Here is a 13,672-nt window from a genome sequence, read left to right as displayed (position 1 = left end):
TGGAAATTGGGGTAATGGGGCTCGGGGTTGATGTCAGATGTGAATTGTCCAAAACCACGGCTGACATCAAGCCCTGGTGTTAGTAATTGAGAAGTGTCTATCAGACACCCCCATTACCCATCCAATACTAAAGAGAAAAAAAATACTTTATTTAAAAAGAAAAACACACTTTCCCTGGTGGTTCACCAATTTATTTAAAAAAAAATCATGCAGGTCAGACGTAGTCAAGGGATTCCGACGTAATCCACAAATAGAAACCTAAAAAGACAGAAATAAAAGCAAGGGGTTGAAGGTAGAAATCGGTCACAAGAGCGCTGAAAGGAGACACTGACACTGTCCCTCGTTCACCAATTTATTCTGGGGAAAAAAAATAAAGGCCGATGTAGTTCAGCGCTTCCCATGACGTTCCCTGAATCTGTCGTCCAAAGCCTACGGTGCCACGTTCTGAGCCTCCATAAAAATTTAGATGCCAGTGACACCAGTGCTGTTTGGGCGCCAGAGTCCCATGTCACAACAACTGCGCAAGAGCCCCGGAACTGAGTGATGATATTTGGAACGGCGCCAGCACGGGAGGTGAGTATAATTGTTATTATTTTATGGAGGACAAACATTTTCATCAAGAAGGAGTTGTCCTAATAGTGGACAACCCCTTTAACTTTAAAATTCCCAGCAGATTCTGTATAAATAAGTTTCCACATTGCTCAGCATTAGATGAATATATTATCACCTGTATGTGTGAAGATCTAGCGGTCTGCTGGATGACTTGTCTGTGGCTCACACTGTATAGCAGTAATGGGGCAAGATCAATAATCCTCTCTCTGGCTGACTTCTACGTCAATAGAATTCAAAGGTTATAACTTTCACTGAGCGCGGAGATTCACAATGACCGGGCAGACACACCACAGACCAACATGTCTGATATACTAAGGCGCATTATTTATACTCCCACAGCCCCTGACCGAAGGAATCTCTACAGGTATGAGGTCTTTATACTGCTCAATATATGGTAAATTGCTGCATGACAGTCATCCTATACGGAGATTATATAATTGCATTTGACTTTACCGCGTCTGGTGTCTTGTTTTACAGCTTTACATTGTGATAGTAATACCGTCGGCAGAAATGTCCTAAAGTGTGTAATATGCCTTTGTCACTTGCTTTATTGTACATGTACCTGATCTCTGTGCGTCCTTATGTACTGTAAATGTAGCTGATCTCTGTGCGTCCTTAGGGTGCCTTGCGAAAGTATTTGGTCCCCTGGAACTTTTTTCAACCTTTTCCCACATATCATGCTTCAAACATGAAGATACCAAATGTAAAGTTTTGGTGAAGAATCAACAAGTGGAACACAATTGTGAAGTTGAACGAAATTTATTGGTTATTTAAAATTTTTGTGAAAATTCAATATGCAAATTGCCTCTTCTGAGAAAAAGAGGACTTAACTCTATAGCGCCACCTGTTGGAAGTAGTGATCCTACAAGTCACAATCAACTCTTTAACGAGTTGTGCAATATGACTTAAGATAAAAGCCAAATTAGTATCTCAATTCGCAGACACGGTGTTTCGGGCTGTTGGCCCTCGTCGGTGCGAAGCATGAGAACTAATTTGGCTAGGTGAGAGGCTCTGGACTGGGGTCTAAGGGGTATCGTTTCTCCTTATGGAGAGTGACATACCATCTCTGCCTTGTCAAGGTATGGAGGCTAATTTGCCGTGAAAATTCAAAAACTGAAAAGTGGGGCGTGCAATATTATTCGGCCCCTTTAACCTTTGTTGCGCCACCTTTTGCTGCGATTACAGCTGCAAGTTGCTTGGGGTATGTCTATCAGTGTTGTACATCGAGAGACTGAAATTCTTGCCCATTCTTCCTTGGCAAACAGCTTGAGCTCAGTGAGGTTTGATGGAGATCGTTTGTGGACAGCAGTTTTCAGCTCTTTCCACAGATTCTCGCTTGGATTGAGGTCTGGACTTTGACTTGGCCATTCTAACACCTGGATACCTTTATTTGTGAACCATTCCATTGTAGATTTTGCTTTATGTTTGGGATCATTGTCTTGTTGGAAGACAAATCTTCGTCCCAGTCTCAGGTCTTTTGCAGACTCCAACAGGTTTTCTTCAAGAATGGTCCTGTATTTGGCTCCATCCATCTTCCCATCAATTTTAACCATCTTCCCTGTCCCTGCTGAAGAAAAGCAGGCCCAAACCATGATGCTGCCACCACCATGTTTGACAGTGGGGATGGTGTGTTCAGGGTGACGAGCTGTGTTGCCTTTACGCCAAACATATCGTTTGGCATTGTTGCCAAAAAGTTTGATTTTGGTTTCATCTGACCAGAGCACCTTCTTTCACATGTTTGGTGTGTCTCCCAGGTGGCTTGTTGCAAACTTTTATCAACACTTTTTATGGATATCTTTGAGAAATAGCTTTCTTCTTGCCTCTCTTCCATAAAGGCCAGATTTGTGCAATGTACGACTGATTGTGTCCCACCTCAGCTGTAGATCTCTGCAGTTCATCCAGAGTGATCATGGGCCTCTTGGCTGCATCTCTGATCAGTCTTCTCCTTGTTTGAGATGAACGTTTAGAGGGACAGCCGGGTCTTGGTAGATTTGCAGTGGTATGATACTCCTTCAATTTCATTTGATCGCTTGCACAGTGCTCCTTGGGATGTTTAAGTTTTGGAAATCCTTTTGTATCCAAATCTGGCTTTAAACTTCTCCACAACAGTATCACGGACCTGCCTGTTGTGTTCCTTGGTCTTCATGATGTTCTCTGTGCTTCAAACTGAACCCTGAGACTTGAGACTATGTGCACACGTTGCAGATTTGCCTGCGAATTTTTCTGCACTAAATATGCAGCTCTTGGCAGAAAACAGAGGTGCATTTTTGATGCAGTTTTTGGAGGTGGGTTTGTATGCGTTTTTGAAAGCTAAATAAAGATGTATTATTGAACAAAAAAAAAAAGATTTGTCGTGTCTTGTCCAACCTCCTCTTTTACATTTGTCTAACCCACACTCCATTACATACACAGATAGACAGACAGATGGATATATAGATACAGTTGTGGCCAAAAGTATTGACACCCCTGCAATTCTGTCAGATAATACTCAGTTTCGTCCTGAAAATGATTGCAAACACAAATTCTTTGTTATTCTCTTCATTTAATTTGTCTTAAATGAAAAAATACAAAAAGAAATGTCCTAAAGCCAAATTGGATATAATTCCACACCAAACATAAAAAAGGGGGTGGACAAAAGTATTGGCACTGTTCGAAAAATCATGTGATGCTTCTCTAATTTGTGTAATTAACAGCACCTGTAACTTACCTGTGGCACCTAACAGGTGTTGGCAATAACTAACTCACACTTGCAGCCAGTTGACATGGATTAAAGTTGACTCAACCTCTGTCCTGTGTTCTTGTGTGTACCACATTGAGCATGGAGAAAAGAAAAGACCAAAGACACCGTGCGCAGTGTCATCAAGAAGTTTAAAGCCCATGGCACTGTGGCTAACCTCCCTAGATGTGGACAGAAAAGAAAAATTCACAAGAGATTTCAACGCAAGATTGTGCGGATGTTGGATAAAGAACCTCGACTAACATCCAAACAAGTTCAAGCTGCCCTGCAGTCCGAGGGTACAACAGTGTCAACCCGTACTATCCGTCGGCGTCTGAATGAAAAGGGACTGTATGGTAGGAGAGCCAGGAAGACCCCACTTCTTACCCCAAGACCTAAAAAAGCCAGGCTGGAGTTTGCCAAAACTTGCCTGAAAAAGCCTAAAACGTTTTGGAAGAATGTTCTCTGGTCAGATGAGACAAAAGTAGAGCTTTTTGGGCAAAGGCATCAACATAGAGTTTACAAGAGAAAAAAAGAGGCATTCAAAGAAAAGAACACGGTCCCTACAGTCAAACATGGTGGAGGTTCCCTGATGTTTTGGGGTTGCTTTGCTGCCTCTGGCACTGGACTGGTTGACCGTGTGCATGGCATTATGAAGTCTAAAAACTATCAACAAATTTTGCAGCATAATGTAGGGCCCAGTGTGAGAAAGCTGGGTCTCCCTCAGAGGTCATGGGTCTTCCAGCAGGACAATGACCCAAAACACACTTCAAATAGCACTAGAAAATGGTTTGAGAGAAAGCACTGGAGACTTCTAAGGTGGCCAGCAATGAGTCCAGACCTGAATCCCATAGAACACCTGTGGAGAGATCTAATAATGGCAGTTTGGAGAAGGCACCCTTCAAATATCAGGGACCTGGAGCAGTTTGCCAAAGAAGAATGGTCTAAAATTCCAGCAGAGCATTGTAAGAAACTCATTGATGGTTACCGGAAGCGGTTGGTCGCAGTTATTTTGGCTAAAGGTTGTGCAACCAAGTATTAGGCTGAGGGTGCCAATACTTTTGTCTGGCCCATTTTTGGAGTTTTGTGTGAAATGATCAATGTTTTGCTTTTTGCTTCATTCTCTTTTGTGTTTTTTCATTTAAGACAAATTAAGTGAAATAATAATACCAAAGAATTTGTGATTGCAATCTTTTCAGAAAGGCTAGGTTCACATTGCGTTAGGGCAGTCCATTTAGCGCATAGCGCTACGGACTGCGGTAACGCAATATCCCAAAAGGGATCGCGTTTGCCGATCCCGCTAAGGCAGATGCATGATCTGCGCTAGCGAGGAACGGACCGCGAACGCTGCAAGCAGCGTTTTGAGGTCCATCACTCAAATGACGGCACATCGCTAGCACACGCCCAATATGGGCGTGCGCTAGCGATGCGTTCACCATTACAAGCAATGGCGGCGTTAACCGACTACGTTACACCGTGTTATGCCGCGGTGTAACGTAGTCCGTTTAACGGGTTCACATAACGCCATGTGAACCTAGCCAAAGAAACTATTAGTATTATCTGACATAATTGCAGGGGTGTCAATACTTTTGGCCACAACTGTAGATGTAGATAGATATATGGATAGATAGGCTACTTTCACACATCAGGTTTTTGCCATCAGGCATAATCCGGCGAGTTTTGAAAAAATGTATCCGGTTTTTCGCCTTTTTTTTTTTTTTTTTTTTCGTAGAGTTGTATTAGCGCCTGATGGCCTCACGTTTCATCCATTTTTTTGCCGGATCTGTCAAAAAAAAACCTGTTTCCAGCGGACGGAGAAAACGTATAGAGGAAAGTTTTATTTCTGTCCAGCGAAAAAACGCCCAGCGACGGATCCTGCGAAAAACATATGAAACTGAGATGTGAAATTATTATTATTATTATTTATTATTACAGCGCCATTTATTCCATGGCGCTTTACATGTGAGGAGGGGTATACATAATAAAACAAGTACAATAATCTTGAAAAATACAAGTCACAACTGGTACAGGAGGAGAGAGGACCCTGCCCGCGAGGGCTCACAATCTACAAGGGATGGGTGAGGATACAGTAGGTGAGGGTAGAGCTGGCCGTGCAGCGGTTTGGTCAATCGGTGGTTACTGCAGGTTGTAGGCTTGTCGGAAGAGGTGGGTCTTCAGGTTCTTTTTGAAGGTTTCGATGGTAGGCGAGAGTCTGATATGTTGTGGTAGAGCATTCCAGAGTAGGGGGGATGCACGAGAGAAATCTTGTATGCGATTGTGGGAAGAGGAGATAATAGGGGAGTAGAGAAGGAGATCTTGTGAGGATCGGAGGTTGCGTGCAGGAAAGTACCGGGAGACGAGGTCACAGATGTATGGAGGAGACAGGTTGTGGATGGCTTTATATGTCATGGTTAGGCTTTTGTACTGGAGTCTCTGGGTGATGGGGAGCCAGTGCAGGGATTGACAGAGGGGAGAGGCCGGGGAATAGCGGGGGGACAGGTGGATTAGTCGGGCAGCAGAAATGATGAATCCGGCCTCCGAATCCGGTTTTTCATACATTTTTTTTTTTTTTTTTTTTTTTTCTTTTTTCCATTGAAATCATGCACATCTTCCGTTCTTTCTCTCGCTCTCTTAAAAAAAAAAAAAAAAAAAACGATCAGTTGCATCAGTTTTTCACTATTTGCAACGCATCCGTTTTTTCAAAAATGTGCCCGATCCTGCCTGACGGAAACAAACTGATGTGTGAAAGTAGCCTAACTATCCATATATTCATCTACATCTATCCATCAGGCAGGATCCGGCGAATTTTTGAAAATACTGATCCGTTGTAAATAGTGAAAAACTGATGCAACTGATCCGTTTTTTTTAAGGTAGAGAGCGGAAAATGTGCATGATTTCAATGGAAAAAATGCTTGAAAAACCAGATTCGGATGCCGGATTCATCATGTCACTTCTCCGTTTCATAAGTTTTTCGCCGGACAGAAAAAACGTTCTTCTGTACGTTTTCTCCGTCCGCTGGAAACCGTTTTTCTGACGGATCCAGCAAAAAACGGATGAAACGTGTGGCTATCAGGTGCAATCCGGTGCTAATATAGCTATGAGAAAAAAACTGATCTGGCGGAAAAAAACACGGATCCGTCTTTTTTCAAAACTCGCCGGATTGTGCCTGAAGGCAAAAACCTGATGTGTGAAAGTAGCCAGATAGATATATGGATAGAAACATCTATGTATCTATAGATATATCTATCTATAAATATATCTATAGATCGATATAGCCATAGTTATATCCATAGATATATCCATAGATATATAATAGCGAGGCCTATGTTTCTTATTGAATGTTTAGTTAAAAAAAAGAAAAAAATGGCGTGGGCTCCCGCGCAATTTTGTGCGCTAGAGGGGCAAAGCCGACAGCCGGGGGCCAATATTTGTAGCCTGGGAAGGCGGTAATACCCATGGCCCCTCCCAGGCTATGAATATCAGCCCGCAGCTGTCTGCGTAGCCTTTACTGGCTATTAAAATAGGAGGACCCCCCCCCCCCAAAAAAAGACGCGGGGTTCCCCTATACTTTATAGCCAGGCTACGCAGACAGCTGCGGGCTGATTTTCATAGCCTAGAGAGGGGCCATGGATATTGGGCCCCCCCGGCTACAAATACCAGCCCTCAGCCGCCCCAGAAATGGCGCATCTGTGAGATGCGGCAATTCCGGGACTTAGCCCCTCTCGTCCCACTCCCGAGTGGCGGTGGGATATGGGGTAATAAGGGGTTAATGTTACCTTGCTATTGTAAGGTGGCATTAAGCCGGGTTAATAATGGAGAGGCGTAATAAGACGCCTATCCATTATTAATCCTAGAGTAGTGAAAGAGTTAAAAAACAAAATAGACACAGCCAGAGAAAAGTATTTTAATATTCTTAATGTAACCATACTTGCCATACTCGATCGCCTGTAAAAAATTAAAAATAATAAACCGTATACTACCTGTCCGCCGTAGTTCAATTAATAACGGGTGTCCCACAACGATCTGCCCTATAGAACAGTGACATCGCGTGATGTCACTGCTCTATAGACCTTCAGTGGCACACTGACTGGAGACGATGGCTCCTGCAGTGCATCACTGAAGAGGTTACCTTAGTTCAGGGTCTCATTTTATGACATTGCTGCGTGGTAGCTTTCTCACACAGCAGTGCCACAAGTGAGACTAGGGACTATTTTTTTACAGTGTTGGAGGAATACAGTGCGGAAGGATACCTTCCGTCATTGTATTCCTGGAGCCCGTGGAGAGCGGTCGCATCTGCTGATGCTGCTGCTCTCCACGGGAGATCGTCGTGGGACACTCGTTTTAATTTGATTTCTGCGGATCAGGGAGTATATTGGTTATTTATTATTTTAATATTTTTTACAGGTGACACTGGCTTCGGGGATCAAAGTGACAAGGTGATGGTGAGTATGTACTCTATGTATGTATATATATGTATGAATGTACTGTATGTATGCATTGTATGTTATATGTTGTATGTTCTGTTATATGTTGTGTGTTCTGTTATGTTGTATGTTGTGTGTTGTATATTGTGTTGTATGTTTGTGGGGGGGTTTTTTTGTACATTCAACACATTAGCCGGATGATGGGACTACTACTGTCCCATCATTCACTAATCTGTCAATCACTGTCCTTGTAGCAGGCATAGCCCGATGGGACTTGTAGTCCCATCGGACGATGCCTGCACACACACACAAAGACCCCCGGCAGTCCTGCACAGACCCCGCCTGCACACACAGACAGTCTCCACCCACTCCCCCCTACCGATCTGCAGCGTTTTCACCCGCAGCTAAACCTCAGATCTTTTTTACATCTGCGGTTTTGCTGCGGATGTGCCCGACTCAATGCAAGTCATTGGGTGCAGAAACGCTGCAGATCCGCACAAAGAATTGACATGCTGCGGAAAAAACTTCTGCGTTTCCGCACGTTTTTTTCCGCAGCATGTGCACAGCGGATTTGGTTTTCCATAGGTTTACATGGTACTGTAAACCGCATGGAAAACTGCTGCAGATCCGCAGCGTCAAAAACGCTGCAGATCCGCGGTAGAAAACCACAATGTGTAAACATGGCCTTATACGGAGACTTGATTACACATAGGTGGATTATATTTATCACTATTAGGCATTTAGGACAACATTGGATCATTCAGAGATCCACAATGAACTTCTGGAGTGAGTTTGCTGCACTGAAAGTAAAGGGGCCGAATAATATTGCACGCCCCACTTTTCAGTTTTTGAATTTCCACAAAAATTTAAAATAACCAATAAATTTCATTCAACTTCACAATTGTGTTCCACTTGTTGATTCTTCACCAAAAATTTACATTTGGTATCTTTATGTTTGAAGCATGATATGTTGGAAAAGGTTAAAAAGTTCCAGGGAGCGGAATACTTTCGCAAGGCACTGTATGTACTATAAGGGTATGTTCACACGTTCCTGATTTCCATCCTTTTTTTTTCAGGACTGTTTTTTAAAAAACTGCAGCTCTTGGCAGAAAACGCAGGTCCTTTTTTTGGTCCTTTTTTTTATCCGTTTTTTGATCCTTTTTTTTTATCCTTTTTTTTATGCAGTTTTCTATGCAGAGTCTGTGTGTTTTCTAGGAAGTTTTTTAGGGTTAAAATGGCTGAAAATACCCTACCCCTAACCCTAACCCTATTCTAACCTTAGTGGAAAAAAAAAAAAAATTCTTAATTTTTTTATTGTCCCTACCTACGGGGGTGACAAAGGGTGGGGGTGTCATTTACTATTTTTTTTATTTTGGTCACTGAGATTATATCTGTGATCAAAATGCACTTTGGAACGAATCTGCCGGCCGGCAGATTCGGCGGGCGCACTGCGCATGCGCCCGCCATTTTGCAAGATGGCGGCGCCCAGGGAGAAGACGGCCGGCCGGACACCGGGACGCCGGGTAAGTATAAGGGGGGGAGATTAGGGCACGGGGGGGGCATCGGAGCACTGGAGGGGGGCATCGGAGCACGGGGCGGTGGGATTGGAGCACGGGCGGGCGGGATCGGAGCACGGGGGGGCAGCCACACTCCGCCCACGCACTTCCGCCCGCTTCCCCGCACTTCCTGCTGCAGCGGTTCTGCACCACAAACCGCAGTAAAACCCGCAGATATTTTTTTCATCTGCGGGTTTTACTGCGGGTTTGACCTCACAATGGAGGTCAATGGGTGCAGAACCGCTGCGGCTCCGAAAAAAGAAGTGACATGGTACTTCTTTTTTCCCGCAGCTATTCAGCGCGGCTTTTTTTTTTATTTTCCGCATTGTGGGCACAGCAGTTCCTGTTTTCCATAGGGTACAATGTAATGTACCCTGCATGGAAAACAGCTGCGGACCCGCAGCGGGAAAATCGCGGCAATTCCGCATGAAAAAAAGGATCGTGTGAACATGGCCTAAATGTAGCTGATCTCTGTGCATTCTTAGGTATTGTACATGTAGCTAATCTCTGTGTCCTTATGTATTGTACATGTAGCTGATCTCTGCGTTCTTATATGTTGTACATTTAGCTGATCTCTGTGCGTTCTTATGTATTGTACATGTAGCTGATCTCTGTGCGTTCTTATGTATTGTACATGTAGCTGATCTCTGTGCGTTCTTATGTAATCTCTGTGCGTTCTTATGTATTGTGCATGTAGCTGACCTAGTCTCCGACACTTCTCCTGGCGTCTGTTGTTTTCAGTGTTGATGCTATATTGGCATGAGCTTATTGATTTGCTTCATCGTTGTCAACGTGACATCCGTGCTGCAAACAATAACAGACACCCAGAGCAGTGATGGAGACTTAGTTTTCTGAAACTGGAAAACCCCTCTAAGGATGCAGTCAAACAGCCGGATTACTTGCGCGAGAGTCGCAACCCAATCCTTGGTCTGGCCGTCGGCTCTCCTGGTCTGAGCGAGACAGCCGCATAAAAATACAGGCTGTCACATTTGGGTCCGGCATTTTATTTATAGAGATGCTGGAGTTCCCCAGATATAAACCATATCACTGCATGAAACATGGTCATGTGTTTTGTTTGTTTTTTTTTTTTTTTTCTCAGCAAACTCGGGTACCGTACTTTTCGGGGTACAAGACGTACCAAGGTTTTATATGGGGAAATTAGAAAAACTTAGAGCATGGAGAGCAGTGAATATTCATTTCTCTTTACAGTGGGCACAAGCGTTAGCTGCAGCCACCGGCTCCTGCCTCCTTTGACCCGCTGCCGCTCCCTCACAACCCATCTATAGCCAGAGCAAGCACATCGGGACTATAAGACGCACCCCCTATTTTCCTCCACATTTTCGGAGTAAAAAAGTGCTTTGTATAGTCCAAAAAATATGGTAATTGAGGGGAAAAAAAATGCAGCTCAAAAAAATGTTAACAAATGCTCTAAACAGTACAATAAACAAAAATAGGAAAGAAAAAAAGCAACCTAAATTACGTACTTTATGCAGAAACTAAAAATGCTCCAAGACCGAACCATGGAAACTTTGGCTGTTTTATTAAACTCCATGCTAAAAACACAATCTAGCAGGCTCGATGTGTGGGTGTTATGTTTGACACTAATCTTTCCTTCACTTCCTATATACAATCTCTCACCGCTTGCACCTGAAGAACATCTCTAGAATCCGCTCCTTTCTCACCATGGAAATGACGCCTTACCCTCACTCTACTTTACTTTCCCCTCTGCATCCTTAATGCAGCAGACGGGGGTCATCTTTCTGGCTAATTGTTACTCGGACGCCTCTGCTCTGTCGGTCATTGCACTGGCTGCCCAAACATTATTGGATCTAATTTAAACTGCTTCTTCTCCCCCACAAAGCTCTCCACAGTGCGGCATCCCCCTACATCTCCTACCTCATTTCTGTTTATCGGCCTACCTGCTCCTTACGCTCTGCAAGCGACTTTCGACTAACATCCACACTAACTTGAGTCCATGACTTCTCCTGAGCTGCATCTATTCTTTGGAATGCTCAACCCCAAGAAATTAGAACTAACCACAACTACAGTTTTAGGTGCTCCCTAAACACACATCTGTTTAGGGCGGCCTATCACGTCCCCTAATCGAAGTCCTTTTTATATACAGGTCCTTCTCAAAAAATTAGCATATAGTGTTAAATTTCATTATTTACCATAATGTAATGATTACAATAAAACTTTCATATATTATAGATTCATTATCCACCAACTGAAATTTGTCAGGTCTTTTATTGTTTTAATACTGATGATTTTGGCATACAACTCCTGATAACCCAAAAAACCTGTCTCAATAAATTAGCATATTTCACCCATCCAATCAAATAAAAGTGTTTTTTAATAACAAACAAAAAAACCATCAAATAATAATGTTCAGTTATGCACTCAATACTTGGTCGGGAATCCTTTGTCAGAAATGACTGCTTCAATGCGGCGTGGCATGGAGGCAATCAGCCTGTGACACTGCTGAGATGTTATGGAGGCCCAGGATGCTTCAATAGCGGCCTTAAGCTCATCCAGAGTGTTGGGTCTTGCGTCTCTCAACTTTCTCTTCACAATATCCCACAGATTCTCTATGGGGTTCAGGTCAGGAGAGTTGGCAGGCCAATTGAGCACAGTAATACCATGGTCAGTAAACCATTTACCAGTGGTTTTGGCACTGTGAGCAGGTGCCAGGTCGTGCTGAAAAATGAAATCTTCATCTCCATAAAGCATTTCAGCCGATGGAAGCATGAAGTGCTCCAAAATCTCCTGATAGCTAGCTGCATTGACCCTGCCCTTGATGAAACACAGTGGACCAACACCAGCAGCTGACATGGCACCCCACACCATCACTGACTGTGGGTACTTGACACTGGACTTCAGGCATTTTGGCATTTCCTTCTCCCCAGTCTTCCTCCAGACTCTGGCACCTTGATTTCCGAATGACATGCAAAATTTGCTTTCATCAGAAAAAAGTACTTGGGACCACTTAGCAACAGTCCAGTGCTGCTTCTCTGTAGCCCAGGTCAGGCGCCTCTGCCGCTGTTTATGGTTCAAAAGTGGCTTTACCTGGGGAATGCGGCACCTGTAGCCCATTTCCTGCATACGCCTGTGCACGGTGGCTCTGGATGTTTCCACACCAGACTCAGTCCACTGCTTCCTCAGGTTCCCCAAGGTCTGGAATCGGTCCTTCTCCACAATCTTCCTCAGGGTCCGGTGTCCTCTTCTCGTTGTACAGCGTTTTCTGCCACATTGTTTCCTTCCAACAGACTTACCATTGAGGTGCCTTGATACAGCACTCTGGGAACAGCCTATTTGTTGAGAAATTTCTTTCTGGGTCTTACCCTCTTGCTTGAGGGTGTCAATGATGGCCTTCTTGACATCTGTCAGGTCGCTAGTCTTACCCATGATGGGGGTTTTGAGTAATGAACCAGGCAGGGAGTTTATAAAAGCCTCAGGTATCTTTTGCATGTGTTTAGAGTTAATTAGTTGATTCAGAAGATTAGGGTAATAGGTCGTTTAGAGAACCCTTTCTTGATATGCTAATTTATTGAGACAGGTTTTTTGGGTTATCAGGAGTTGTATGCCAAAATCATCAGTATTAAAACAATAAAAGACCTGACAAATTTCAGTTGGTGGATAATGAATCTATAATATATGAAAGTTTTATTGTAATCATTACATTATGGTAAATAATGAAATGTAACACTATATGCAAATTTTTTGAGACGGACCTGTATATAGACCATTCTCTATTTGAACATCAAACTCCACCACACCCAAAACACTACAAATATTGGCTGGTGATCAGCTCATGCTGCCTTTATCTATCCCCCATTCCCTCAAGATGGCTGGGCAATATACTGCGTGGCTGGGCAATATACTGCGTGGCTGGGCAATATACTGCGTGGCTGGATAATATACTGCGTGGCTGGGCAATATACTTCGTGGCTGGGCAATATACTACGTGTCTATGCTGTATACTACGTGGCTCTGTGCTGTATACTACGTGGCTCTGTGCTGTATACTACGTGACTGGGCAATATACTACGTGGACATGCATATTCTAGAATACCCGATGCGTTAGAATCGGGCCACCATCTAGTTGTAAATAAGCCCCTTGTGTCACCCCCACCTCATTGTAGATTGTAAGCTCTGAAGAGCAGGGGCGTCATTATTTTGCTTAAATTATTGTATAATCTTTTAACTTTGTTACTTATAACTGTTGTATATGAACTGTTGAATTGTAAAGCGCTGCGGAATATGTTGGTGCTATATAAAGATTATTATTATGTAGGATATTGAACAATTCTGCGGTAACAGAACATAATGGCAAGAAGTGTAGTAGCTCAGCACAGCATGGCCTT

At 43.5% G+C, this 13,672-nt stretch overlaps 1 protein-coding gene across 3 annotated transcripts in view; it reads left to right on the top strand.

The window, feature by feature from the left end:
* Positions 1–13,672, top strand: part of RIDA (reactive intermediate imine deaminase A homolog) — a 48,898-nt gene that overhangs the window by 14,026 nt on the left and 21,200 nt on the right. Inside the window, exon 1 of one of the 3 annotated variants that reach the window (XM_069731635.1) lies at positions 869–976. The exons of the other annotated variants lie outside the window; for them this stretch is intronic. Within the exon in view, the coding sequence (XP_069587736.1) occupies positions 912–976 (65 nt within the window). The 5' untranslated portion in view covers positions 869–911. Of the gene's footprint in view, positions 1–868; positions 977–13,672 lie in introns of those variants that run through there. 3 annotated transcript variants of the gene reach the window in all.

The sequence above is a fragment of the Ranitomeya imitator genome, chromosome 6 (assembly GCF_032444005.1).
Source record: "Ranitomeya imitator isolate aRanImi1 chromosome 6, aRanImi1.pri, whole genome shotgun sequence".
Classification (NCBI taxonomy): domain Eukaryota; kingdom Metazoa; phylum Chordata; class Amphibia; order Anura; family Dendrobatidae; genus Ranitomeya; species Ranitomeya imitator.
The sequence above is the reverse complement of the archived record's forward strand: the minus strand, read 5'-3'. Positions and strand labels throughout refer to the sequence as shown.